General features: G+C 49.7%; 1 protein-coding gene across 1 annotated transcript; it reads right to left on the minus strand.

Moving 5' to 3' along the window:
* Positions 1-400: 400 nt before the first annotated feature.
* Positions 401-25,183, minus strand: LOC308531891 (uncharacterized protein; the record flags this gene model as incomplete). Its single annotated transcript, XM_081108982.1, has 19 exons — positions 401-625; positions 798-923; positions 1,008-1,169; positions 1,977-2,133; positions 2,474-2,556; positions 2,704-3,055; positions 11,529-11,749; positions 12,130-12,255; positions 12,357-12,518; positions 12,811-12,967; positions 13,958-14,040; positions 15,028-15,304; positions 21,527-21,598; positions 21,997-22,217; positions 22,702-22,827; positions 22,917-23,078; positions 23,488-23,644; positions 24,433-24,515; positions 24,692-25,183. 19 exons carry the CDS (start codon positions 25,181-25,183, stop codon positions 401-403), a joined length of 3,444 nt encoding a protein of 1,147 aa, XP_080965108.1.
* Positions 25,184-27,290: the final 2,107 nt, after the last annotated feature.

Consider the following 27,290-nt stretch of genomic DNA (forward strand, 5'->3'; position numbering starts at 1 on the left):
TAAGCCCAGTTTCTTCCCCTACAGAATGGGGAGAAGACTGATCCAGCCTGCCTGCTCTTAACTGTACATAAGGCCAGATGAGGTAGTGGGTAGAAGTGTACCATCTACAGAAAACAGTATTATAAAACATAAGAAATATCATCAATATTATCACATTAGAATGCAAAGAATTGGCTGGACAATTTCAGTTTGTACATTAAACAATTCTTGCCGTTTTATGTTTTCAGTGATGGCCATATTGTGTTCCCTGAGTTCTGCTTGAGCATGTCTGGTGTGAAGTCATAATTTTCTTTTCAAGGCATGCAATCTTTCCCTGGAGTCCGACTGAGAAGTATGTGTGTGTGTGTGTGTGTGTGTGTGTGTGTGTGTGTGTGTTCATCAAACACCCCCGGCCAGGTACTCACTTGCAGTCCTCGCTCTCCAGCAGGCCTCGGTATGTGTTGATCTCACACTCCAGCCGGGCCCGGACGTCCAGCAGCACCTGGTACTCCTGGTTCTGCCGCTCCAGGTCACCCCTGATCTCAGCCAGTTGGGACTCCACGTTGGTGATCATGCACTGCACCTGGGACAGCTGGGAGCTGTAGCGGGCCTCCGTCTCCGTCAGCGTGTTCTCCAGTGAGTCCCTCTGTGTGTTGAAGAGGAAGAATGTCACAGAGCTGCTCCTTTAGCATGTCCCCCATAAGGTTCCATAGAAGTCACAAGCTCCCAGAGTTAAAGAGACTGTGACCCAAAGAGCTGCCCTGTGACTCTGATTCCCTGACCTCACTTTCTCACCAGCAGGTCTGAACAGTACCCACCAGGTTGTGCTGGGCCTGCAGCTCGATCTCCAGGGCGTTGACAGTGCGTCTCAGCTCAATGATCTCCGCCTGGCAGGTCTGCAGCTGCTCTGAGCTGGACACCACCTGCTTGTTCAGCTCCTGGGTCTGAAACACCAGAGGTAAGAGACAGGATCAGATCCTGTCTTAAGGGTTCTGAGATTCTGGGTAATCATGTGCTGAGATGCCCACCTGGTTGGTGTACCATTCTTCCACGTCCCTACGGTTGGTCTCCACCATGGCCTCATACTGACACCTGGTCTCATTGAGCACGCGGTTCAGGTCCACGGTGGGGGCAGCGTCCACCTCCACGTTGAGGCGGTCTCCAATCTGGCAACGCAGGGTGTTGACTTCCTGTGGATTCAGAAAAAGCAAGAGTGACTATCCTCAGTTAAGAACAGACTCGAAGGAATGGCATTGTTTGTTGAAGCCGGTTAGTCTGTTTCCTCGGGAAAGAAACTTAGTGGAACAATCTCTGATGGTTCAAGGCAAGGTGATCTGTGCTCCATGTGGGCCCAGCTCCCTCCTCTCCATGACTGTGCCCACCAGGATTTAAAGAACAAAATATGACCATAGGTGTGGAAACATGGAGCAGATTGACACATCTCAGAGGGTAGACGAGTGGTAGTTGGGTGGAGGGGGGCAAAGGGAGAGGAAATAGGGGACATCTGTAATAGTGTCAACCATTTTTAAAAGATACATATTTTCAAGGACCTGCTTGGATGCCACTGAATGCCAGATTAATCCTCCACTTTCCCAGTTTGCATCAAATAATTCTTGCCATCAAGTAAGAGAATAATTTAATCCCAGGAGAGAGAAGGAGCCCCGGATTATTCTTCACCAAGACTTTGAAAGAGTAGAGGCTCTTTTGGCTCTTCGTGGTGAGAAATGACTTTGCATAGCGTGAATACAACAGTGGGGCCTGGAACACCCCCGCCAATGTGGGCATTCTACAACACAGCGACCAATCACAAGCTGGTGGGAGTGTTCGGGGAAATCCAATTATGAGTGAAAGAGACAACTTATCTGGGACCATGTATAGGTTTCATCTCTTCATTTTTTTCTGTCATTATGAACTGTTGGTGTTTTAAAAGGAAATCACTAAAGCCACCTCAGCAGGAGACTAAATCAGGTTTCTTCATTTCTCATTTCCGGCCTCACCTCCTCATGGTTCCTCTTGAGGCAGAGCAGCTCCTCCTTCAGGGACTCCACCTGGGCCTCCAGGTCGGCCTTGCACAGGGTCAGCTCGTCCAGGATCCTGCGCAGCCCATTCATGTCCGACTCCACCAGCTGCCGCAGGCCCAGCTCCGTCTCGTACCTGCACAAGGACAAGATGAGAACAGTAGCTGGCAGACCTCCAAGACTCCCAGGGATGATCTTTGATAACCCCATTCCGCTTGTCTTTCCACTTTCTGCAATGAGTGAACCAGGAGACAGAGGGTTCTGGAGGCTATCAAGACCCAATATGGATCCAAAAGCAATAGATTGATTTGAGCCCTCATCTCTTGGTGATTCCTTAGCTGTGCTCCCCTCAATCCCTGTAGAATCCTTTGTGACCAACGGATCAAACTGTTATTCAATAAAGCTATGGGAATCCCTTTTCTTCTGGAGATTTAACAAAAGAGGTGGTCCCCAGTGCACATTCTGAAAGAACTTACTTGGTCCTGAAGTCGTCTGCGGCCAGCTTGGCGTTGTCAATCTGCACCACCAGCCGGGCGTTCTCAGACTTGGCGCACAGGATCTGGAGAATGAGAGGGCGCTTAGTAAGGACAGTAAAGAGGAGAAACTAGAGTCAAGATGACACAGAAGCAAGAAACACACTTCTCTACCACAGATTGACAATCATGGCAAACTCCCCTTGCTTAGCAATGACAGCAAGGCCCCTCACCTTCTGCTGGAACTCCTCGATGGTCTGGAAGTAGGACTGGTAGCTGGGGCACATCAGGGGCTCCTGCTGCTGGCAGCGCTCCTGGATGCGGCTCTCCAGCTCCGCATTCTCCCGCTCCAGCTGCCGCACCTTCTCCAGGTAGCTGGCCAGGCGTTCATTCAGGAACTGCATGGTCTCCTTCTCGCTGCCATTGAAGGAGCCCTCGCAGAACCAGCCGCAGTTGCTCACATTGGCAGGGATGTTCCAGGCCCCGGGCAGGGGGGTGCTGTGGCAGCTGGGGGCCACGCAGGGCCTGGAGGAGCAGCTGGAACGGCAGCTCAGGTTGGGCAGGTAGCAGTTGTAAGGCATGGTGCTGGGAGGGAGCAAGTCACCCAGCTGAAAGCAGAGTCCCAGCTCTCCAAGGAGCGTGTAGGACTCCTTCTTCTAGGAGCATTTATACCCTCTCTACAGAGGGTGTGGACATAGTATGTAAAGTCTTTTTTCTTCTCACATCTTCACCACTTTTCAAATGCTCTTCCCTTCAGTCTGTTATTTGCCTTCCTCATAAGAGTCTCTTGTCCCATAAAATTCTTGTCCATAAAATTCTTTACTTGAGCTTCCTGCTAAGTCAGGACTCCTCTCAGTACACCCATGAAATCAGACTTTTGTGGTAGACCTTCAAAGAGGCCACACAGTCTAGCCCAAGTAACTGCCCTTGTTAACTGGGAGTTGGTCTATCCAGTGGCATTCTTTTGCGTCACGTGATCCTGTAAACCCATAATCAGACCCACCTCATAGCCCACCTGGCATCTCTAGGGAGGGACTGGGATTGAGTCAAGGAAGAAGTTGTATGAAGTGGGAGCAATGGGCACCCTTTCCATCTGCTTTAAGAGTCGAATCCTTTAGCACTGTAGCACCCCAAGCCTTGGAAACCCGGAGGTGGACAGCTGTTTGTGTGACACCTCTTGTATATCCCTTAAAGGGATTATAGAGAGATTTTAAAGGTAGAGGCTTTGATCATTAGTTGGGAGTCAGGGGAGTTTCTGGAGGAAGAGTTCATTTTGAAAAAGAGTTGGGGAAAATGCAAGCTGAGAGAGACAAACAAATGCTTTTCAATGACCTGGGAAAAGTATCTGGAGACAGGTGAGAAGAAACAAGAAGGTGACGGTGGACTTTTCCACGGGCGTCCATAGCATTGGGACAGAGTAAGCAGGTAGCTGGGAAAGTCCAGAGACCGCCCAGAAGGGCTTCCACAAGCATGAAAACCTTTGAGGTTGATCTTAAAGCATCATGTGGATTGACTTCATATTCCATCATATACCCATTTTTGCTTTAAGATAAAAAATCGTTCCAAAGTTTCCAATTAAACTATCTAACGTTTTGCCCAGTTTGCTAAGTGAAATCGATACACCAGGGAGATGTACCGATCCTGTCCTGGGCTTCCCAACCCCGGCCTTTCTCGGTTCCACGTAACCTGGTTTAAGAACCAAAAGTTAGAAGGTACCAGGAAGGCTCTGTGGTCATGTCGCTGAATCCAGGGACCTGTTCACAGGGAGAGAAATTGCTGAGATGCCGCATAAGCAGGGGACATAGCAAAGCAAGCCTGGAGGATTGGGGTTGGTTTGAGGGATGAGGAAAGGCACCAGAAGGTTTGAAGGCAGGCATAGAAGGTCTGAGGAAGAGGTGGCCAAAGTTCTGAGTATATATATCAGTTGCATAATTATAGGCATCACCGGGCCCCCCTTGCATCTTGGGTAGCAGCACCCCAACCTCCACTGTGGCTTTGGCTGCCAGCCAGAGTGGCAGCTTTATTGACAACTTATTGGAGTCCTTCTCCCCATCCAGCTTTCATGCCAGTATTCTGACGGCTCTCTGCTTGAGTCTCAGATAAAAGGTCCTTCATCTCCTTCTCCAAGGCCATTATCGCCACTTACTATAATGCCATTAAGATGCTCCACCGCACTACAAAGAAGCCCCAGGCTTATAATAAAATCAAATTTTCTTTGTTTTCCTCCAGGGCAATTAAAGGAGAAGAAATAGATGGGTGCTGGGGCAGGCATCACCGACTCTCCAGAGCAAAGGCACAAGGCTGGGCAGCTCGGTCAATAGGAAGCTCCTGTCTCACTTCGTCTGGGCTCGGGCCGAATGGAAAGGCCTGTGAATCAGCCTCGTGAGCATTTGCTTGTAGAGAACAGCACGGAACCTCCTGCTTCCCAACTTGTCAGCCTGCAAGGAGCTGTTTCCTCAATCCCGGCTTCCTCGCCACCCAGGGAGGGTTCCTCTGAGCACAGACTCAATGCCGGCAGCATCCTTCACGCTCTTTGGCCCGATCTCCTGACTGGCCAGTGTAGCATTGTGGAGGCTTTAGTCAAAGGAGAATGTGCAGGTTGTAAATACGAAAAGATTGGAGGATTGGATTGACAAGTAATGGCACCGAATTTGTGCACAATCCAGAGATCAGAGAAATGGAGAGAGATGGAGCAGGGAGAGGTGTGTTTAATAAGAGAGGTAAGAACGCAAAGAAGAGGGAAGAAGAAAACCTAGAAGGAATCCCCAGAATCACATGGGGCCACGCATATCAGGCAAAGATACCCCGTCTTCACAAGAGTGAACCTGGAGGATGCAACACTGAGAAGTAACCAAGACAACCTGCATTGGTGGATGGAAGAGTGGCCCACCTGCTGAGTGTCCTGTGAGATGTAAGTGGCGATGACTTGGGAAAGATCTATAGACGTGAGACCACAGCTTCTGGGGCCTCTGAAAGAAGCGGCAGTCTTCCAAGGCGTCCAGACCAGAGCATCACCTCCCTGATCCACACTGAGATGTGTCTGTGGCTGAGAAGGACACCATTGTCTGCATGCAGGCAGCGCAAGTCAAAAGGGGGACAGGGCTACCTGCTCCTGAACAAGTAAGGACCATGCAGAGGAGCAAGGAGCAGAGGGAGCCAGACCTGCATGGGCTCTAGTTCACGAGGAACAGGTTACCCGTGCTACCTGGAGATTCCTTTTTCCCTGCAGAAGGGGAAACGGCACAAGAATTCTGGATGGAGCTGCAGATGGGCTGGCTGGTGAGTGACCATAATGCTGCCGTCCCTTGTAAATCTAGCCTCTCTCTTGCGGTGTTTCTAGAATATCCATAGGCTTGGGGGAATTTGTTGCTCAGATTCATAGGGGAAGTGGGACTCTGGTGCTGTGAGGTCTCCACAACCTCCCACAGGTGAGGATCAGACTTCACGCACTCTCTCACGTCCTAATTAAAATAGCTGCAAATCTTATTCAGTCAGAGAGAAACTGAGCAGTCAATGGACTATCAGAGCCACTTTCTTCATTTAGTTCAATTTTATTCCAAATGCACTTATTGAGCAGCTCCTCGGTGCTGGGCATGGGACCACAGTGATACAGAAGACTCGTAGTTCCGGTAGAGGCTTATCTTTTCATGAGCAATTCAGGCTAATATGGGCCCCAAAATATTTGAGAAACAACAAAAAGGTAAGGAGGTGAGAAGTTTTAAAGGTGTGAGCTGGACATTTGGAGGTAGGTCTGTGTTTAATGTAATTAGAAGGCTGTATGTGTGACATTAAGGAAAGCAGGCATTTGTTGAATATCTACATAGCACGTGGCATAGTCCCATGGCTTGGGCTGGGAGGACATGGGGATGGGAGGGAGATGGCAGGCCCCTGCCCTCTGTGAGCTCTCAGTCCTGTTGGGCAGACAGACAGGTCCATAACTAACTCTAATATGAGGTAATGTAATTGGGCCCTTCACCCCCACCCCTCAAAAAAAAGTTTCTTCCTTCCCACTTCTTCCCACACCTATTTGTGCCCCAAACCCCAGTCATGGGCTTTTCAACCCAGTTCATGGTTCTCAGCCAGGGGCTGAGGGATGAGGCCATTTCAGATGATTTACCTGTATTCCGAAGGTATATTGGTGACCCCACTCTCTAGGTGAGGTCGGGTAGAATTCAAACAACTGATCTTGTTAGAACCCATATCTTTTTAAGAATCTTTGCTTCAACCAGGTCTGGTAATTTGTGTGTGTGTGTGTGTGTGTGTGTAAATATATTTTTATTGATTTTAGAGAGGAAGGAAGAAGAAGAGAGAGATAAAAACATCAGTGATGACAGAGAATCATTGATTGGCTGCCTCATGCATGCCCAACCCTGGGGATGGACCCCACAACTTGGGCAGGTACCCTGACCAGGAATGGAACCATGACCTCCTGGTTCATAGTTCGCCACTCAACCACTGAGCCATGTTGGCCGGGCATAATTCATTATGTTGATATTTGGTTCTTGTTGTTTTGGAGACCACCAATGGTTCAGCCCTGCAGCATCCCCCTAGGCACTGAGATGAGTTGCAAAGCAGGTGAAGGAGGCAGGTATGAGGCAGAAGAAAGAAAAAGTGCTAAACCAAACAAGTGAACGAGGAAATGGAAAGGGGGATGCGATCAGTGGCGAGAAATGGAGGTGACACCTGCTAGTGAGCAGACACAGCTGTGCCACCCTCGGGACCAGGGCCCTCCTGTGGGTGCAGACGTGTGGCGGAGGGGCGTGGAGCCAGCGTGAATGGCTGGACACATGTGGAGGATGTCTGATAACCAGGGAGGAAGAAGGGAGAAAAAGGAGATTTGGGTACAAAAACCAGGGTAAAGGGGGAGCCTCCACTGACAGAGGCCAGGAGGTGGCCAGAGGCCGGGAGCTCAGCCTGAATGTGGCTGGGTGAGGCGGACAGTGCAGGGTAGGAGAAAGCACAGGAAGACTCTCCTTGGGGAGAACCCAAGCCCTTTGCTGTGTAAATCCATCTCAGCCACCCCTCCCAGCACTGAGAGCGGGTCTGAATGGGAAGTGTTGTCCAGATGTGCTTCCAGCAGAGCCCTTAGAGCAGCGGTTCTCAACCTGTGGGTCGCGACCCCTTTGGGGGTCGAACGACCGTTTCACAGGGGTCGCCTAAATACATCCTGCATATCAGATATTTACATTATGATTCATAACAGTAGCAACATTACGGTTATGAAGTAGCAATGAAAATAATTTTATGGTTGGGGATCCCCACAACATGAGGAACTGTATTAAAGGGTCGCGGCATTAGGAAGGTGGAGAATCACTGCCTTAGAGGTTCAGCGCAGGGAAAGGGCAATGGCCTGGGAATGAGAGGCCTGGGCTTGAGTGAGACCAGCCGTGAGAACTTAGGGGGTCATTTCCCCTCCCTGACCCTGAACTCCCACTGCAAATGGGCACGCGGACGCCTGTTCTGTCTCTCTCGGGGTTCGGCAAACTGAATAACACATATGAAAGTGCTTTGTCAATGGTAAAATGATGAATGTGTATATGGGAATCTGTTTTTCTTCTTCTCCTCTTCCTCAATAGACAGAGTGGGTTTAGTAATGGCTGGGGGTGGGGTGACCTTCCTTGGTGATTCCCAGGCATTAAAATGGCCAAGCTCCTCAAGCTATTTTGAGGTGCTATAGGAGTTTCATTCCTTGTATCACCTTTTGTGACATAAAGCCTCAGAAATGGTTCCTCTGGCATAAACACTCTCTCATTTCCTTCAAGGAAACGCATTGGGGGTAGTTATGGTTCTGCTGACACAATCTGAGACTTAGCCTCTGTAAAGCACAGAGGTTAAGAGCAATTGCTGGGGGCAGACTGCCTGAATCTAAATTCTGGCTTCACTACCTAGGAGCTGTGTGATCTTGGGTGTGTTACTTAACCTCTCTGAGCCTCAGTTCCTCATCTGCAAAATAGGGATAGCAAAAGCATTGGCTTCATAGAATTGCTGTAAGGGTTAATTGAGTATAAACTTATCTGTGATTTAGTGCCTGGCTTATAGTAAGAGCTCAATGAATGTGAGCTTTGAATACAATGTGATGATGATGATGATGAAAATGAATATTGTGGTGGTGGTGATGATAGTGATGATGATAATGATGGGCTGCTTGGTTTCCAGGGAAGCTCTTCACACTTCCCCAAGTATAATAGACCCGTCTACCCAGTAATTCTTCCCAGGAACCCAAACCACTTCACACAAGCACACATACACAAACAATGTCTCATCAAAGCTACTCTTATAATTATAAATGACAGGGCATTGGATGTGAACTTAAGAAATACGGGTCAATCACCCTGGGGCCCCATTGACTCATTTCATGTCACCAGAAGAATCCCTCAACCACTAAATGACTCACCTTCTCTCTCTCTCTTTTCCCTTAAATGGGAAGAATAATGCTTGCCTACTCTGTCACGTGCAGGAATAAGTGGGTTTATTTTGTTAGGCAGCTTTGAACTTGTTGGATGAAAGGAGCTATTTAAGTACAAAGGAGGAGGGGAAGGTGTTTGAGCCAGGTGCTAAAAAAAGACTAATCAAAATTGCTCTTCCTTAGCGGGACCCACTCTTGGGTAGTGCCTCAGGGGTGTGTCACCTGTGCCCAGACACCTCCACCACTTGTGGGGGGAAAGCAGAGGCACCATAAGGTAGGAGAGGAGGGCGTGACAGCCTCTGACCCTTCCGAAGCTTCCTATGATTGGAGTCCTGGCGCCTCCCAAGCAAATCAGTCCTGTCTACACGGACAGTGGCTGACAGATAAGAAGAGTCTGGGCTTGAGAGCAGTTGAAGGCAGAGAGCTCCCGAGCTCTCTCCACCTCTGGAGCTTGAGACTGGTCATTCCTGCACCGAATGGGCTGGATTCAACAACCATCAGCCGGACTTTGTAAATGTCCCGGCAAGTGACTTCGATTCAGAGGGATCACAGAGCAGAGAGGGCTCCACTTTACCACGTAAGACAAATACGACCTCGAAAGCGGAGTCATAGAATCTGGGGAGTAGAAGACCCTCTGCAATCATCTCGTCCAGCGCCATCAACTCTCCGAGTCCCCGCCTCAGCATCCCCACCAGGTGGCTGCAGAGGCCCTGCTTGCGTATCTCCTGTGATGGGGAACTCCCTGCCTCCTGCCTTTGGCCAGGTGCAATGCTGCTTTCTGGAGATGTGCTGTTCTCAGCCTAAATATGGAGCCTCCGGCCCAGGTGTCTAATGCCTGCAAGTTTCAAGCCCAGCAGCTGCCAGAAGGACTTGCCAGGGGAGCCTGTTGAGGAGCATGGGTGGGTCAGTTTGATGGATAGACCGATAGTCTGACAGGCTCAGCCATCACCAGGGTTAAATATGTCCAGAGTTTTGTCATGTGCAGGGGAAAGGCTCTAGCTCAGAGGCCTGAGGGATTCCTCCCCCATGGGACTGGCCAGGAGAGCAGGGCCAGCCCCTTTTGCAGAGCCTGGCCAGGCAGGGGCTCTCTCCCCAAATAAAGCCCCTAGCCCAGTGGTTCTCGAACGTGAGAGCGCATAGAACCATCCGGAAGTCTTGGTAAACCAGACTTCTGCCTCAGAAAGTCTCGGGTGGGGCTCAAGAATGTGGATTTTCCACAAGCTTCCAGTAGTGCTGGTACTACCGGTTGGAGGACCACACTTAACCACCACCCTAAACCTTCTCATGTTGGATTGTTTTCCCCTTCAAAGCTCCCGGAGGATGGGCTTTGGTCTAGTTCAGTGGTCGGCAAACTGCGGCTCATGAGCCACATGCGGCTCTTTGGCCCCTTGAGTGTGGCTCTTTCTAAGCCTTAGGAGTACCCTAATTAAGCTAATAACAATGTACCTACCTATATAGTTTAAGTTTAAAAAATTTGGCTCTCAAAAGAAATTTCAATCGTTGTACTGTTGATATTTGGCTCTGATGACTAATGAGTTTGCCGACCACTGGTCTAGTTCAAAGGGACTACAGGTCAAGCCTTGACTCAGCCACCAGCTGAGAATAATGACAGCTGCTCCCTGCTTGCGGGTTTCTGTGGGACCCTGGTCACAGGTCTGTAACGCCCAGCACGGGGCCTTGCAGGTCAGGAGCATGAGATCACGAAGCTGACTTTATGCAGAGACCCCGCAGAACCTCTGGATGGAGCTTTTCCTCTGCGCAAGAGCCGTGATGCTGCAGCCAGATAAAGGGGTGGAGTGTTTTAGTGTCTGTGTCTTAAAAGCTCTGTGAATCTGGGTCTAAATAGGCAGGGTCAGGTCCACAGCCAGGCATCTCTGGTCCGTGCGGTTTTGCTGCAGTCCCAGTTCAACCCCAGTCATCACTGGCTTTGCCATCTCCCAGAGCCACAAGCCCTGCTTCTGCGGGAACGGCTGGTCCAAGGAGCTCCCAGCATCGCTCTCGGCATGGGATGGAGAAACTGAGACCAGCAGGCTCTGGCCTCCTTGTGCTGCAGAAGGTGAAGTTTATTAGTAAAATAAAAACAAGGTTACCTGCCACATCTCAGAGAAACCAGGAGGCAATGGAAGAGAGGAAAGGAAGCACAAGTCCAGGGCCCGGAGCTGAGCGGCAGGACTGGAATCCCACCAAGGAGAAGCATCACCCGCCTGGCTCCAGTCTCTGGGGTTGGCTGAGGCAGTAAGGCTTGATGGAGCCGAAGGATCGTGTTCTGTTTTCTGGCACCTCGGGCTGAGGAATATGTCAGCACTGAGGCGACGAGCAGGGCCCACGGGAGGCCTGAAGAGGCCTGGAAGGGCAGGGAGGGCAGGGGGTACAGGCTGCAGGGGCTGGACAGGGGGTGCTGGAGGCCGGGGTTGTGCATGGGTTGCAGGGAAGCCTGCAAAGAGAAAAACGCTGTTTGTAACATTGGCATCAGAAGTTCATGAAGGACAAAAGGATACCGGCTCTCTAGAATCGAAGGAGCAAACAGGGTTTTAGACCTTGGGTAACAAGTTTGTCTTCAAAGATTGCATCTGCAGTGCCACCTCTAGGGCATTGCCAATAAGAGGTCTCTGCTTTTACATGTGACATTGACACAGACATCAGAGGACCTACTTGAAGTCCTCGCTCTCCAGAAGGTTCTGGTACGTGGCGATCTCGCCTTCCAGCCGGGCCTTGACGTCCAGCAGCACCTGGTACTCCTGGTTCTGCCGCTCCAGGTCAGCCCGGATCTCGGCCAGCTGCTCCTCCACGGTGCTGATCAGGCACTGCATCTGGGCCAGCTCGGTGCCGAAGCGGGCCTCGGCCTCGCACAGGGAGTTTTGCAGACAGTCCTTCTGTGATGCCAAAGAAAATGAGAAGCAGGTTAAAAAGCATGGATTCCTGCCCGCAGGCTCTGCAGCCAGATGATGACACCCCCAGGAGGTTGCCAGAGGACAGTCCAGCCCCTGTTAGCAGTCTCCAGCTGGAGACTGGGTTGTCCAATGTGCTATGGCTCTTCATCGTAGACCTTGGGAGGGCTTTGCAGAACCTCCCTCATCTGGGTTAATGTGCATTCCCTCAGCATTCACTTCATGAGAATGTTCAATGCTAAGGGGATGAGGTCAAGGTTCAGGCTGTGCTCGGGTCTCTATTTAAGGGAGGCATATACTGAACCCGGAACTGTTCCTGGGAGTGGGAGTCAAGCCCAGTCTTCCATGCATGCACAGGAGCTCACCAGGTGGTGCTGAGCCTGAAGCTCCACCTCCAGGGCATTCACTGTGCGTCTCAGCTCCAGGATCTCCGACTGGCAGCACTGCAGCTCCTCGGAGCAGGACGTGGCCTGCAGGCTGATGCCTTCAGACTGAAGCACAGTGGGATAAACGACACAGGTTAGCTCACTGGCCCACATGGAAGCCGGGCTCCCCCAGCCCACCTGCCCCCTGCTCCGCAGCACCGCCTCACCTGAGCTTGGAACCACTGCTCCACGTCACGCCGGTTGGTCTCCACCATGGTCTCGTACTGGCACCGCATCTCCTCCAGCACCCTGCTCAGGTCCATGGTGGGCTCCGTGTCCAGCTCAATCAGGAGCCTGTCTCCCAGCTGGCACGTCAGAGTGTGGACTTCCTGTGGGCACAGAAGGAGGATGTCCTAGTCACTGAGCTCCTACTACCTCCACCCAAAGCCTCAATGATCTCCCACTGCCTGTCATCCCAATGATTTTCCTTCACCCTCTGCGGATGAAGAACATGCTCCCACTGAATACCAGAGCTCCTCTTCATAGCTTCTGAGGCTTAACCATAAGGCAGGGCCTGCAGAGCTTCCATCCTGAGCCAGAGGAAGAGCCTCGTTTCTTCCTTCCACTGAGCCTGCATTCACCCCCCCCAGACGTCTACACAGATCACACAAAGGACCCCACCTGTTCATGGTTCTTCTTGAGGCAGAGCAGCTCCTCCTTCAGGGATTCCACCTGGGCCTCCAGGTCGCACTTGGCAAGCGTGAGGTCATCCAGCGCCCTGCGCAGGCCGCAAATGTCGGCCTCCAGCAGCTGGTAGAGTGAGTGCTCCATCTGGTACCTTTACCAAGTCAGGTATAGGAGCTGGGGTTCAAGGGTAGAAGGGACCCAGGACCCAACGTACACCCATAACGTCACTGGCTTCGCTCTGCAATCTCATGGTGAGTTGGCATTTGCTGTGTAGTGTGCTCACAGTCAGAAAGCAGTAGGGTGCTCCCCACTCATTCAACACTAAGCACCTAAGATGAACCCGCAAAGTGGCCGGTACTGAGGATACCGGGATGGACAGATGGCTGACGGCCAGAGGGGAGGCAGCAGAGTAATGAGGCAATTACAATGCAGTGTGATCACCGCAGAACCCCCTCTTCCATTTTCCCTGCTGAGACGGACCCTGGGATCTCTCTCAGATTAAAAGCCAACAGCGAGCATGGAATAAAGGAAATGACTTTCTTTAGCTCTAGAGGAGTGAGGCTTCCATGTGCCCTGAAGAAAGACGACAAAACATAAGGCCCCTTCCTGCTCCCAGGTGGGACGTCTCAGGTGGTATAGACCCTGTGACCTCCACCTGCCTCCATGGCATCATGAATTACTAGAGCTCACACATTAGTCAGGCTGCAGTGTGGAATCATATCCTCACTGAGGCAGCAAAGTTCATAGGAAATGGCCTCAGGGTAGGAAATTAGGGGCCAAGTTCCAGTTCTACCTCTCAGTAGCCACGTGACTTCTGGCAAGTCACATCAGCACTCTGAGCCTCTGCGTCCTCATGAAGGAGAGACCATCACTGCCCTGCATACTTCACAAGGTTCTTCTTACAATGGAATCAAGTGGCTGGTGGTTCTAAACTGTCATGTTGTCAACTCTAAAGGCTAAACAATTATGGGGGGTGGGGTGTTCTTCCAAGATCTTGGGCTTAACTGTCCTTTATTTTCTCTTGCTGGAACTGTTGGTTTGGTCCTGGTCAATTACATCTCTGATGCCAACTGCATCACAGGAGAGAAGAAGCCAGAAGAGGCCTCTGGCCCTGTCCCCTTCCCATCTGACCCCAACTCACTTGGTCCTGAAGTCATCTGCAGCCAGCTTGGCATTATCAACTTGGATGACCAGCCTGTTGTTCTCAGATTTAATGCACAGGATCTGAGGAAAGAAAGTAGGCTCAGTGATTCACTGTTCTCAGACCATCTGTGGCCTCAGGTCAAAAGAAGTCCTGTTGGCTGGGTTCAAACTGCAACATCCCCTTGGACAAACACAAACTCCCAAACATGTAAAAGATGCTTGGGCAAACTGAACATATAAAAAAGATCATTTTATTTTGCCAAATGTGATGCTTAGCCAGATACAAACAAAAAGATCTGGAGTCTAGACCAGAGAACAATGGCTGGTGATGAAAGTTTTAAGGTGGGATCCATTCCTAATAAGAAGTCCTTTGCGCTGGTTGGTCAACTTCCCCAAAGGTCTTCTCTGAATCTAGCCGGATTTCTGTGGGGGGCCATTCTGACATTCCTTGTCTTCCTGTCTTCAGAACTAAGATGTAGGCTCTTAAGCAGCATTGACATGATCATCAGAGGGGACAGCTGATGTGCAGAAGAGGCCAGTGCTACTGAATGGATATACTCTGGCTCATGCAGGACATTGGAGCATACTCCTCTGACCCCTTTTACGGCACCAGAAGTTAGTTGCACTGTTTTTGCAACTACAGTTTAGGAATTTAAGTACTGAACCTAAGTAAGCATAAACTCAGAATCCTGGTAAGTCAAATCCTACGTCTCATCCTTTACACGTCCCCATTTACCTCACCTTGAGAGTTTCTCTTCCCACATCTAAAAAACATTTCAGCTATTGCTGCTTCCACTGCCAGTCCAGGCCCTGGACATTTAGTGCAAGAGTCAGTAATCTTTGTCTGTAAAGGGCCAGAGTGTAAATATTTTAGGCTTTGCAGACCATGGGTCTCAGTCATGATTACTCAACTCTGCCACTGTAGCACAAAGATAGCCGAAGACCGTACATCAATGAAATAGCACAGCTGTACTAATAAAACTTTATTTACAAAATCAGGCAGCAGGCCAGATTTGGCCCACGGGCCACAGTTTGCCAACCCATGACCTGGAGAACCCCAAACCTCACCTTCTGCTGGAGCTCCTCGAGGGTCTGGAAGTAGCCCTGGTAGTTGGGACACATGGTGCTCTCATGGCATTTGCTCCACTCTCGGATCTTGGTCTCCAGCTCCGCGTTCTCCTGCTCCAGCTGCCGCACCTTCTGCAGGTAGTTGGCCAGGCGGTCGTTCAGGAACTGCATGGTCACCTTCTCATGGCCGTTCAGGGTGCCTTCACCGTAGGCCCCACAGCTTCCGATGTTGGCAGGAATGTTGCGGGTTCCTGGTAAGGGGCAAGCATTGTGGCAGCTGTTGGGCAGACAGAGATTGGGTCGGCCCAGAGGGGTGGTCCCCACTCGAACTCGGTTGGCATGTGCCAGGCTGGCTAGGAGGCCCTGGCAGGCAGCCTTGGCCTCTGAAACCTGCCCCCTGCGGGGAGAACTGTAGTGGTCGGAAGTCATGGTGCTCAAAGGCTGGCCTCCGGCTTTGTCCACGGTTGCATTTGCTGGAGCCTAAAACCTTCCTTCTCTAGATCTTATATAAGCCTGTAGTGGGAGTTGATGCAAGAAAACTGGCATTTTGCTCATTAATATGTATATCGAATGTTATACGATCACTCGGTTAGTCAGTGATTTTGTCTCCTATAAAGAGTTAATGAGTTCATAAAAAAGGCCTACCCCACACAGGATGCTGCTCCCATGCAGATTCCTCGCACACAGGGGAAGAGTTCTTCATTGAGCCACCCACACTCTGGGGCTGTGAATTCTTTCACCACTGTCAGCTTGTATCTGTGAGATAATCAAGACCCTGGGACTCCTAACATGTCCTCAAAAGCTCTGTCCCCCCTGTGGTCTTTTCCTACCTTAGAATGTTGTCATCATGGCAAAGTCTAAGATGTCCATCAGGCACATTGAGGAAAGAGAAAAATCACAATTTTTTCCCTAGCAGATATGTATGGAGTGCTGGGGAGAGAGAGGGGGCATTGCTTGGCCTCCTTGGAGGGAGCGGGTTTGATTTTAATAAGAGAGAGAAGAAAGTTAATGGCCTTGGTATTATAAAGGCAGTAGGAGGAGTGTTAAACATATTTTTAAATGGAAGAGCTGTGAAGATTTTAAGAAGAGAGCATCTGGAGAGACCAGAAAAAGACTTCACAGAATAGGGAGCATCTGAAATGTGTTTGAATAATGGTTTCCATGAAGGATTGGGGAAGAGAGTATCTCTCATAGAAAACAGAATGAACAGTATCAAACATGTTTGGGAAGTGGGAAAGAATCTAACTGTGTTGGCACTACATGCCCCTCCTGGAAAGTTGTGTTTAGTCCCCATTGTGGGAGCCTTGAATGCCAGGACCATCCCATGTATAGTCTTCAGGTAAAGGCAAATCAAAGATAAGATCTGCCCCTGGTAGCTGACTTTCCTCAACTCTGAGGAAAAATAGCCAAAATCCTTGTGAAGGAAAGTAACAGAAAAGAGAAGGAAGTTTCCTTCTGTAGACCAGAACAATGAAAGAAAAACCTAAATTCTAAATTGATTTTGGTGTTTGAAAACTAAATAACACACTTTAATAACCCAAGGGACAGAGGCTAAATCAAATGAGAAATGAAAGTATTTTGAACTGAATTAAAATGAAAATACAACATATCAAACTGATTTTGGCAATTAAGACTTTCCGTGTGCAAGTGTGAAGCCGATGAGCAGTTTTGGAAGTGGGAAAACACTTGGGAATGAAACTGGGTAATTTGTGATTCCCAGGAAATAAAATCATGTTCCTGTGTTTTGGAGTCTGCCGTCTAATTAAGGCAGGCAGTGATTTCTACTTTAGGGTGTCTGTTCTCAGGCACCTCCCATCCTTTCTGGGCATTTTTCCTCGTCAGACACTCTCACCCACTGACTCCCTCCTCGCCTTATTTTAAAAGATACCCACTCAAGAACTTTGATGTTTCACCTTTTGAAACTTCTTGCATTTCTTTGAAACACACCTACCTTGATTGCCCATTATTTAGGAGACTCTAGAACAAAATTTAAATTTCCTTAATCTTCAGACACATTCAGCGCATCAGAAGTTTGTGGCCAGTCGTTTAATAAGCCCTGGAAAAGGGCAGCCAGCCAGCTTCAAGACTATGCTAACGAAGACGCTACTTTGACCCCATTCTTAAGATGAATGAATGCACCTGCACCGGGGGTGCCCTTGAGGCAGCAGCACATGTCATAGCTGGCTCAAAAACATCAAATATCTAACCAAAAGGGATCTCAAAGTCCACTAGTCTTGGACCCTTTGGCATTGAATCCCTTCTGATAACCTCCCTCTAACTAGGTGCCCAGACCACCATGTTCCAAGATGACTCATCCCTGGCCAACTTGGCCCTTGTGGCTCCCAGTACCCCAGGCTTTGTACAAGACAGTGGAATCAAGAGATAAGTAACAGCTAGCTTAGAAGACTTTCCACATCAGGATTGTTAGAAAGTTCTTTATGCAGAGACAGATCTACTTCCCTGCTAGTTCTACCTATTGTTTCCATTTGTTCTTTTATTCGTGCATTCAACAAATATTTATTGAGTTCCTACCTGTGCAAGCAGGCATAGGCATTGGATGCTGGTGATACATTAGCAAGTAAGTCAGAGTTTGCTCTTTAGTTTCCTTTCTCATTCTACCCACGGGGTCCCAGAGAGGAAAAATCCAGTCATTCTGCCCTGTAGCAGACCTTGAGCTCTTTAAGACTGCTGTGTGAGTTCTCATTCCTGGTTCTTCATTTAGCATGGTTCCAAGTCCCCTTGCCTGCCATCCTGAGTATAATCCCTCTGAATACATTCCTCATAGTTCCTATCACCCTTAAGTGGGGGCCTTAGAAGTGAATTTCTGATGAGTTTGGATTAAGAGGCTGCCAGTAGATGTGTGCAGATGTGGGCACTATTTCCAAGGCAGGGTTTACCACCAGCAGTGACCTTGTCCTGGTGACCCACTCCGATATTCACGAGCTCCTGCCATAGCAATGCCCTCTCAAGGCACTAAGGGACCTACAGAGATGAATTAGAGAAATCCCACTTCTCAAAACAACTGAGAGCAGTAGAGATAGACCATGCAACTCAAAGGAAGGAGAGGCCACAGAGCCTTAGAGATGTAGAGTATCAAAGAGACGATCTTGGGCTTGAAAGATGGGCAGGAGGAGGCTCTTACCAGAGTCCGGGTAGCACATGATGGAAACCCACTCCAGCCACTAGCAGTGCCAATAGTAAGGGAGGGATGGAGGACAGAGATGCCCCAAAAGGACTCTCTAAGGCTGAGTGATTGGCTGTATATGGGGGGGAGGGGAAAGAGACACCAAAATGTTCTTGAGGTCACCCTGGGAGTGTAATGCGATCAGAAGGGAAGCTGGGAAGTCAAGGCAAAGAGCTGGCTAAAGGGAGAGAAGTAGAATTAAGTTTGGAGACCGTGACATGTAGTGAGTGGGACTGGCCACTAGGGGGTCAGGGATAAGTGCCTGGAGCCTGGGCTGTTGGGACTGACTAAGAAGCCCTCCTGATCAGCTAAGGTTTCTTAGGCCTGAAGGCAGGTAGGGAGGCTGAGGCAGCCCAAGGCTCAGACCTGACTGGCAGCCCTGCTTCTCAAAGGGAGAATGACCCTAGAGGGGAGTGGCATTTGGAATCTCTAAAACAGTGGCAGGGAAGATATTTTGGATAGAGGGAGTGTCGTCTGAAAGCAAGCAAAACCTGGATTCTAAATGAGCTGTCTTAATCAAAATGAGTTTGGTATTTATATTTTTGAAAGTTAATACAACATTAAATGAGAAGGTGAGGGGTTTTCTTAATATTCATTAAATGAAAAGCCATGGATGAGGAAAAGGTCGATAAACACTGAAATGATGAAAAAAGACAAAAATGATTCAACAAGATGAGCTCGTGAAGGCGATTGTGAGTGGTCCTGAGAAAGGACACATTGATTCTGTTCTTGGGAAGAGAAAAGGAAGATGAGGGGGAGAGGATGAGGCAGGGCCTTGGGTATCACACAGGGTGGACCACAGAAAACCAAGTATCTACATTTCAAATGCTCTTGTTCTGGAGAGCCCATAATTCCACCTTGATTTCCTTGGCTTCCCGGTGTGGGCAGTGGGGGGCAGAGAAGTGTGGGCCCCTTCCCAAAGCTCCTTGGCCAACAGCCAGCCACCTACTCCTTCCCACTCTTCTGGGACTTGAGGAAAATGGCATTTGGAGTTGGAAAAAAGATGGTGGGTGGGAGGGCTTGAGGAGACCCGACTGGAAAGAACTATTACCAACCAGCACATCAGGAGTGCAGGGCTGGTTGACTGAAGACCAGTGGGGTTAGTGGTAGGTGGCTCCAAACTGGCTCTGGTCTCAAGCCAAGGCAGCCAGAGTCTCAGGGGGAGGAAAATAATCAATCTGGCTGAAACTATTGTGACCAAAGCAAAAGCAGATGCCACATCCAGGGCCAATCGGTGGGGGGGAGGGATCATGATGCAGCCAGGCCACAGAGGGGAAGATGACATTTAGAAGGGAGAATCACCCTGAGGAAGAGAAGTGCTTGGATTTGGTACCAGAGGGAACCCCGAGCCCTCAGGCTGCAGTAATGACTGAGCAAGACCTTTGTCCAAGTGCCCAGGGCCAGCCACCTGCCGGCCTCCCTAACCTGCAGTCCCTTCCAGGTCTGAGCAGCCTTTCCTGCAGGCCTAGTAGCCATGGGGGTCCCACACTTAGAGTGCATTCAGGGTGTGACCTGGCCAGAGAATGGGGGACAGACCAGATGTCCATGGCCCTGGCACAGGAAGGGGTCCTGGCCACTGCTTAAAACATATGACTCTTGTGGGGGGTCACTTAAGAGAAGGAAGCCCCAAAGAGCCCAATGGACATTCTTGTCCTCAGACAGCCCAAAGAATGCTTTTTAAAACATTTGGTTAGGCCACTTGGCGTGGGAAATTGAGCTCCAATAACAACAGTCGATGGTTTTCATGATTGTTTATAAGTGGATGGGAGTATGGACAACCCTTCGGGAAACCAGCGTGGGAATATGTGGTTCCTGGTGCTGCTGACGGGCTCTGCTACCACCTCATTACCTCCTCTTTCTCTCAATGAAGAAAAGACTGTCCCTGCTGGTTCCCAGGAAGCCCCATAAACCAGTATTCATTGAGTGCTTTCTACTAGTATATGCTGGGAGCATTACCTGGATTATCCCTTACCAATGGTGAGAGGGAAGTACATTCTTCTAATGTTACGAATAGGTCTCAAGAGGGTGTAGTGACCTGGCCAACGTCACTCAGCTGGTGTTGCAGAGGTGGGATTTAAGCCCAGGTCTGCCCGAATCTGGAACATGTGCTCTAGCCACCATACTACACTACCATGAAGAAGGACCAACTTTGCACTGGTCTTTGGACTAGGGTACATGGGTGAGCTGAGATCTGGGCACACTCAGCGCTTGCCAAAAGCAAAATTGACTCCTCAGCAGGGAAGGGGCACAGCCTCTTCACTGCTGCTGCCCAAATGCTCTTCCACCAAGTCTGGCTGTGGACCACCTGGGCCTGTATCAGAGTCCCATCTAGGAGGCTGGCAGGCATTTGGAGCATTTGTGGCAACCACAGTCCTCACACCAGCACTTGGAAGGTGGCAGCAGAGGAGACAAGCACATCGGGGGCAGCGTCTCTCTAGAGAAAACCACATCCCAGAAGTGGGCCAAGACCAAGACAGCTGTCCCCAGGGCCCAAGCTGGGCCTCCATGTCTAACAGCAGGAGGAAATGCCCTGCCTCCATGAAGGGTCCAGTTTGAGAGAAAAACATGGCAACTTGGCCAGGGCAGTTCTCAGTATGACCTCCCTTTGACTGGGTTGGAACTCGAATTTGTGTGATTTTGCTCTGGAACAAAATACCAAGAGGCCAAAGATGCCAAAAAGCACAGTAGGGACATGTTAGTTCTGAGCTGTTCTGAAGGAATTCAAACTTGGCAACCAGTACTGCTTCCTTTCACCCATCTGTAAGGATCTACGGGCAAGGTAAAGACATGTCCAGGGTCAGCTAAGGATCTTCATCCCAAGGCTCAGACCCCAGTGGCCCAGAGAGGTCCTGGAAGTGACATGTCAGGGCCAATGACCACCCAAGGGCTTGAGGGCCCGGGCTCCCTAGGACACCACATATACTACCAAACACAGGAAGGAGACCACGTGATGCAGGAAGGAGGTTTATTGACCATTTATTTAATACAGGAGCCCAATTACATTTTAGAAGATTCTGAAGCACTGGAGTAGAATGAAAATCCCAGAAGAGAGACTGGGTGGGTGGGGGGGGGGGGGGGGGAACAATAGTTTCAGTGGAAGACAATGCAATGTTTTTAAAAATCAGCCTAAGGCACAGATAGGAAGCCACTACTTAGAAGTTGTCTGCTGCCCTTTGATTCAGTGAAAATGCCTCCAGTGGGTTTGGTATTTCTAGAGAAAGACTAAGCAAGGTGAGGGCGATCCTAGCCCCAGGACAGGCAGCCCTGACCTCCTGTGTTGGAACTCAGACCTTCAGAGTCGGCTCTCATGAAGACCCACAGGCCGGCGGGGGGCAGCTTGGACGAAGGGTACAGGAGGCAGGTGTAGAGCAGGGATTGCAGGGGAGTCTGGCAAGGGAGAGAGAGAAGGGAGAGTTAGACATGGGAAATAAACAGATATCTCAGTGCCGGAGACAGAAAAGATCAGACCAAAGTGGTGTAGGGAGGGTTTGCCTCAGACAAATCACACAACCCAACGGAATTCCCTCTTCCGTCAGACCCACGTCCACACTCAGCTGTGTCTTTCCATATCCAGGCGTCCCTGGGGCTCGGCTTAGGGACCCGGCTACCATTTGTGATCCATTCAATCAACAGCACGATCTGTACACACCAGCAATGGTGAATGAGTTACTAAGCGAGGCGGGTTCTTTAGGATGAGATCTCCTGCACCAGTACATTGAGTTATCTCAACGGAATCTGACAGTCAGGTATGTGGCCTGGCCAGAAATTGCCTAGATGACACGTACTTGCAGTCCTCGCTCTCCAGAAGGTTCCGGTACGTGGCGATCTCACACTCCAGCCGGGCCTTTGTGTCCAGCAGCACCTGGTACTCCTGGTTCTGCCGCTCCAGGTCGCAGCGGATCTCGGCCAGCTGCTCCTCCACGGTGCTGATCAGGCACTGCATCTGGGCCAGCTCGGTGCCAAAGCGGGCCTCGGCCTCGCACAGGGAGTTCTGCAGACAGTCTTTCTATAATGGGAAATAAGGGGGGAAAGTCCCAGGGGATGAAGAATTCAGCAGTGAAGATCACGGCTGAATTCACCAGGCAGGTGGCAAATTAAAAGAACTCACAGGGCATTTCTAGGGCTCTGAAGAAAGTGCCATCAATGTGATCATGACTTTTTACACACACACAAAAGTCTAACTTGAACTGTCATGTTCCCCCTATGCCTCCAACACATGACATGAAGGAGACACCCAGCAAAATCTTGTGAAATGAGTGCCTGAACCTCCACACCTCGTTCTGAAGGAAGTGGAGTTAACGTGTAATAGGAACCATTTTTCTGGCTCGAACTAGCCTTAAAAGCAAGCCTTCTTCACCCAGGAGAGAGGAACCCAAATCAAGCTCAAACTTAATGTTTATAGAACTGAGTAGGGAGATTTCTCAGATATGCTGGGACCAGGCTGTGGCAGGGGCATTCACAGAGCCCTGCGGGTGCAGGAGGACCCATACCAGCTGGTGCTGGGCTTGGCGCTCCACCTCCAGGGCGTTCACCGTGCATCTCAGCTCCAGGATCTCCGACTGGCAGCACTGCAGCTCCTCAGAGCAGGACGAGGCCTGCAGGCTGATGCCTTCAGACTGAAGCACAGTGCACAGAGACGTGATCACTGCCCTGCCCAGATGGCAGCCAGGCTCCCCGTGCCCCCTGCTCCGCAGCACCGCCTCACCTGAGCTTCGAACCACTGCTCCACGTCACGCCGGTTGGTCTCCACCATGGTCTCGTACTGGCACCGCATCTCCTCCAGCACCCTGCTCAGGTCCACGGTGGGCTCCGTGTCCAGCTCAATCCGGAGCCTGTCTCCCAGCTGGCACTTCAGAATGTTCACTTCCTGCAGGGACAGAAGAACCAACAGAGGAACCCCCAGTGAGGAAAGGGCTTTGACAGAGCAGACAGCACCTGAACCGCTCTCCTGACAAGCAGTGTGAGGGGTGACTCCACATACACACTGATGTGAAAGGTCTTGCTGCCAGGGCCAATGAGAAGAACCCATCTGGAGACCTTCCTAAACTCATGAGGCAAATCTTTGGAGAAGAAACTCCCATCTACCACATCCCACAGAGTCAGCTTGACTCAAACCCAGATCAACCCATTATCCTGATGCCAACTGACTCCAATCCTAGAGCCACAGGATGGGAGGGGCTCCCTTTCCTGCCCAACAAGCCCCCCCACCCCCCTCCACCCCCGACCACCACCAGCACCACCACCACCACCATGAGTCTGCAGCCACAGGGCCAGACCTTCTCATGGTTGCTCTTGAGGCAGAGCTGCTCCTCCTTCAGGGACTCCTGCTGGGCCTCCAGGTCGGCCTTGGCCAGGCTCAGGTCATCCAGGAGCTTGTGCATCCCACACATGTCCGCCTCCACCAGCAGGCGCAGGGAGTGCTCACTCTCGTGCCTTCCATCACAGGAGATGCAAGGTCAACAAGATGTCAAGGAAAGCCTCTCTCACCTGACCCCGGTTCCCACCTTGGATCTTCATTTGCTCACCTGATCAACTATCACTGTGTTAGACTCTGTAGCTACAGAGCCCAAACTGAGTCTCAGAAAGAATAGTAGATGTTTAGGATTATATACCTTGATTAATAATAAATAAGGGACTCAACCTAAGTATTCAGACTTCAAATGCAGTATTCATGCTGCCATAGGAAAAAGAATGGCTTAAATATAAGCCTTCTGGACCTACAGTTTGCTACTTCACCCATTGGATTAATTAGTTCTCATTGTTTTTCTCATTCATTCAATTGCAACTCTTAATACAAGAAGCTACAATGACAATTATTCCCACTAATGGATTAGGCCAAGGGTTAGTGAGTCTGTCAGTGACCTATGCACTGAAAGTTTATTCTTGGAATGACTTGATTTGGCTTCAGGTTATAACACAAAACCCTCTTTTCTTCTAGATATGGGGAGAATATGACATAGGATCTAACAAATCTAGACCCTACCTCTTTTCTTGTTTGAATGTTTTTGTTCTCTTTCATCCCATATAATGACCATTTCTAGTAATAGGTTAAATTATGGTTTGGAGAGGAAGAAAGAGGACACTTATTCATTGATTCATTCATTATTCTCGTCAACAACTATTTTTGAACACCTACTCTGGTGGGCCAAGTACTCTGGTGGCCACTTAGAAATAAAACAGGAGAAAGGAGTCACTCTTAGCCTGCTTCTGGCCTTACTTACTTGATCCTAAAGTCATCGGCAGCCAGCTTGGCGTTGTCAATCTGGCTAACCAGCCTGGCATTCTCAGCTTTGCTGCACAGGATCTAAGAAAAACCAGGAAGACCATTCACACACTAACGTCACACTGGGCTTCAGATGTCTACCCTCCTGCTCAAGGAAACCCAAGAACTCTAAGCTCTTTGAGCCTTCAGTGGTTTTGCCTGCCATCGCCCTCTGCCTCCCTCAGGCCCAGCACACCCCAGGCTACTCCACACCCCACCTTCTGCTGGAGCTCCTCGATGGTCTGGAAGTAGCACTGGTAGTTGGGGCACATGGTGGTCTCATGGCATTTGCTCCACTCTCGGATCTTGGTCTCCAGCTCCGCGTTCTCCTGCTCCAGCTGCCGCACCTTCTGCAGGTAGTTGGCCAGGCGGTCGTTCAGGAACTGCATGGTCACCTTCTCATGGCCGTTCAGGGTGCCTTCACCGTAGGCCCCACAGCTTCCGATGTTGGCAGGAATGTTGCGGGTTCCTGGCAAGGGGCAAGCATTGTGGCAGCTGTTGGGCAGACAGAGATTGGGTCGGCCCAGCGGGGTGGTCCCCACTCGAACTCGGTTGACATGTGCCAGGCTGGCCAGGAGGCCCTGGCAGGCAGCCTTTTCCTCTAAGCCAGGGTGGTACCCAATATCACCGGAGGAGGGGCAGATATTTCTTTCTCCAGGATTCAGGGTGCTGCCCAGAGGCTGGCTTGAGGTCATGTAGAAGGAAGTCATGGTGTGGGCTGACACTACACAGGAGGTTCAGAGCAGCTGGAAAGGCCAAGACACGAGTCTGAGAACCCCCTTCCCTCCTGTGCCTTTTATACCCCATCCCAGGTGGGTGTTGGCTCAGTGTGTTGACCTCACTGCCTTGATTCTCGACCTGTTGTTGTACCGCCATCCTGTTACTCAGCTGTTGAGTTTACCACCAAGAGTTCCTCACCTCATTAAAGGAATGTTGATGATCTGAGGTGCCTCTTGCCTCTTTGATATCAGATTGTCTGTTCATGGAAGGTCAGAGTTTTATATTCCTACTCAGCCACCACCAACAGTTAATGCAGCCTCAGATGTCCTCACTCTGGGCTGGACGGTCTCCCTGTGGATGCGACCACACTGAAGGATCTAATCTTTCAGTCAATGATTTGTGTAGCAGGAGAGACAGCAAATCTATAAGATCCAGTGGCTCTCCCACCTGTGGTTGGACTCAACCGAACTTTCCTTTCAAGAAAAATGCCATTGTATAAAACTAGCAAGTCTACTGATAATTGAATATTGGGTGGTTCTCATTTCTTTTTTCTTTTCTCTTTTAAATTGCATACTCCCCTGGCGGAGCAACAAACCATCAATGCACTACGAAACATTGCTGCTAATTCAGTTTTAGTTGACTAGTCCACATCCGCATTCATTCATTCATTCACTTGTTCAGCATGTTTCCTGAACACCCCCATAACTCAGGTGGTGTGCTGTGTCCAGGACACACAGTGGTCCCTGTTCTTCAGGAGAAAACAGTGTTACTGAAATCGTAGGGTCTTAAACTTGAATGAGAATCATAGATCAGTGAGAGTTAGTGAAAGAAAATTCATCATCCTGACCACAGGTGTATCTAGAGAGAAACTACTAACAAAAAACAATAATCTGACTTAATCCAGAAAAAGGTAAATTGGGCAACAGAGCTCAAAGGATGTTGAGACAAAAGTTCAAGAACTAACATTTAGAGAGGATACAGGTAAGCTAGCTATTCTACTGTGTTCTTTCCTATTGAGTCCTTCCCACTTGTGAGGTGGCTGTTCTTAGCTTTGATGAGGAAACTAGAATAAAGTTCATTTTTTTTAAAATATATTTTATTGATTTTTTACAGAGAGGAAGGGAGAGAGATAGAGAGATAGAGAGTTAGAAACATCGATGAGAGAGAATCATCGACCAGCTGCCTCCTGCACATCTCCTACTGGGGATGTGCCCGCAACCCAGGTACATGCCCTTGACCGGAATCGAACCTGGGACCTCTCAGTCCGCAGGCCGACGCTCTATCCACTGAGCCAAACCAGTTTCGGCTAAAGTTCATTTTTGATTCACAGAGCTGATAAACTGGCAAGGGCTAGATTCCATCTCATATCTGTAGAGCCCATTCTCTCTCAACCTCACCACAGCCCCCAGGAGGAACAACCTGTACTGCTTCCCAGGTCATTGCTTGGGAAAGTGTACAAGGCTTAATTATTAGACAGGAAGTTGGAGTGAAAAACAGTATTATTGAGGGACCTTGTATTCTGGCACAGAGATACTGAGGCAGGGAGGACAATAAAATGCACATAGAAAAAGTTATACTTAAATATGAGAATCTGTAACATATCTCGGATCCCAAAGAGTTTCAACAAAGCTGAGGGGCCATTGCGACCAACTTCTGTGGGGCCAGGCATTGCCCCTCCAAAGTGGCCAAGGAAAAGTAGAGGGACCTAAAGACTGAGGAAGATTGAATGGGATATTTCTAAAAGAGTATAAATAGGTCTCTTCTCCGAGCGAAGTTCAGGAACAAGGATCCCCATTGAAACCCAAATGGGAGGCAGTGGGTGTGAGGATTGATGAGACCTAGGTTCTTGGAATTCTCTCAAGAAGAAATAAAATAAAGAGAACTGCAATTCTTCCCCAAAGGAAAACTGCTCTGGGTCAGCTGAGCCTCTCCCAGCTACCCTGAGGTCATCGATGAAGAATTCTCTGCTGAGGCAGTCCTTAGAAGACCTCTCCCAGTCAGGTTGTCCTTCAGAGGCCTCGGAGAACAATCTGCATATGTTCATCTTCAAACACCTTTTTGTTTCTCTCTTCCGTGTCATCATAGCATCACTGTAAT

This window comes from Myotis nattereri (genome assembly GCF_964212035.1).
Source record: "Myotis nattereri genome assembly, chromosome: 16".
In the NCBI taxonomy this organism is placed as follows: Eukaryota; Metazoa; Chordata; class Mammalia; order Chiroptera; family Vespertilionidae; genus Myotis; species Myotis nattereri.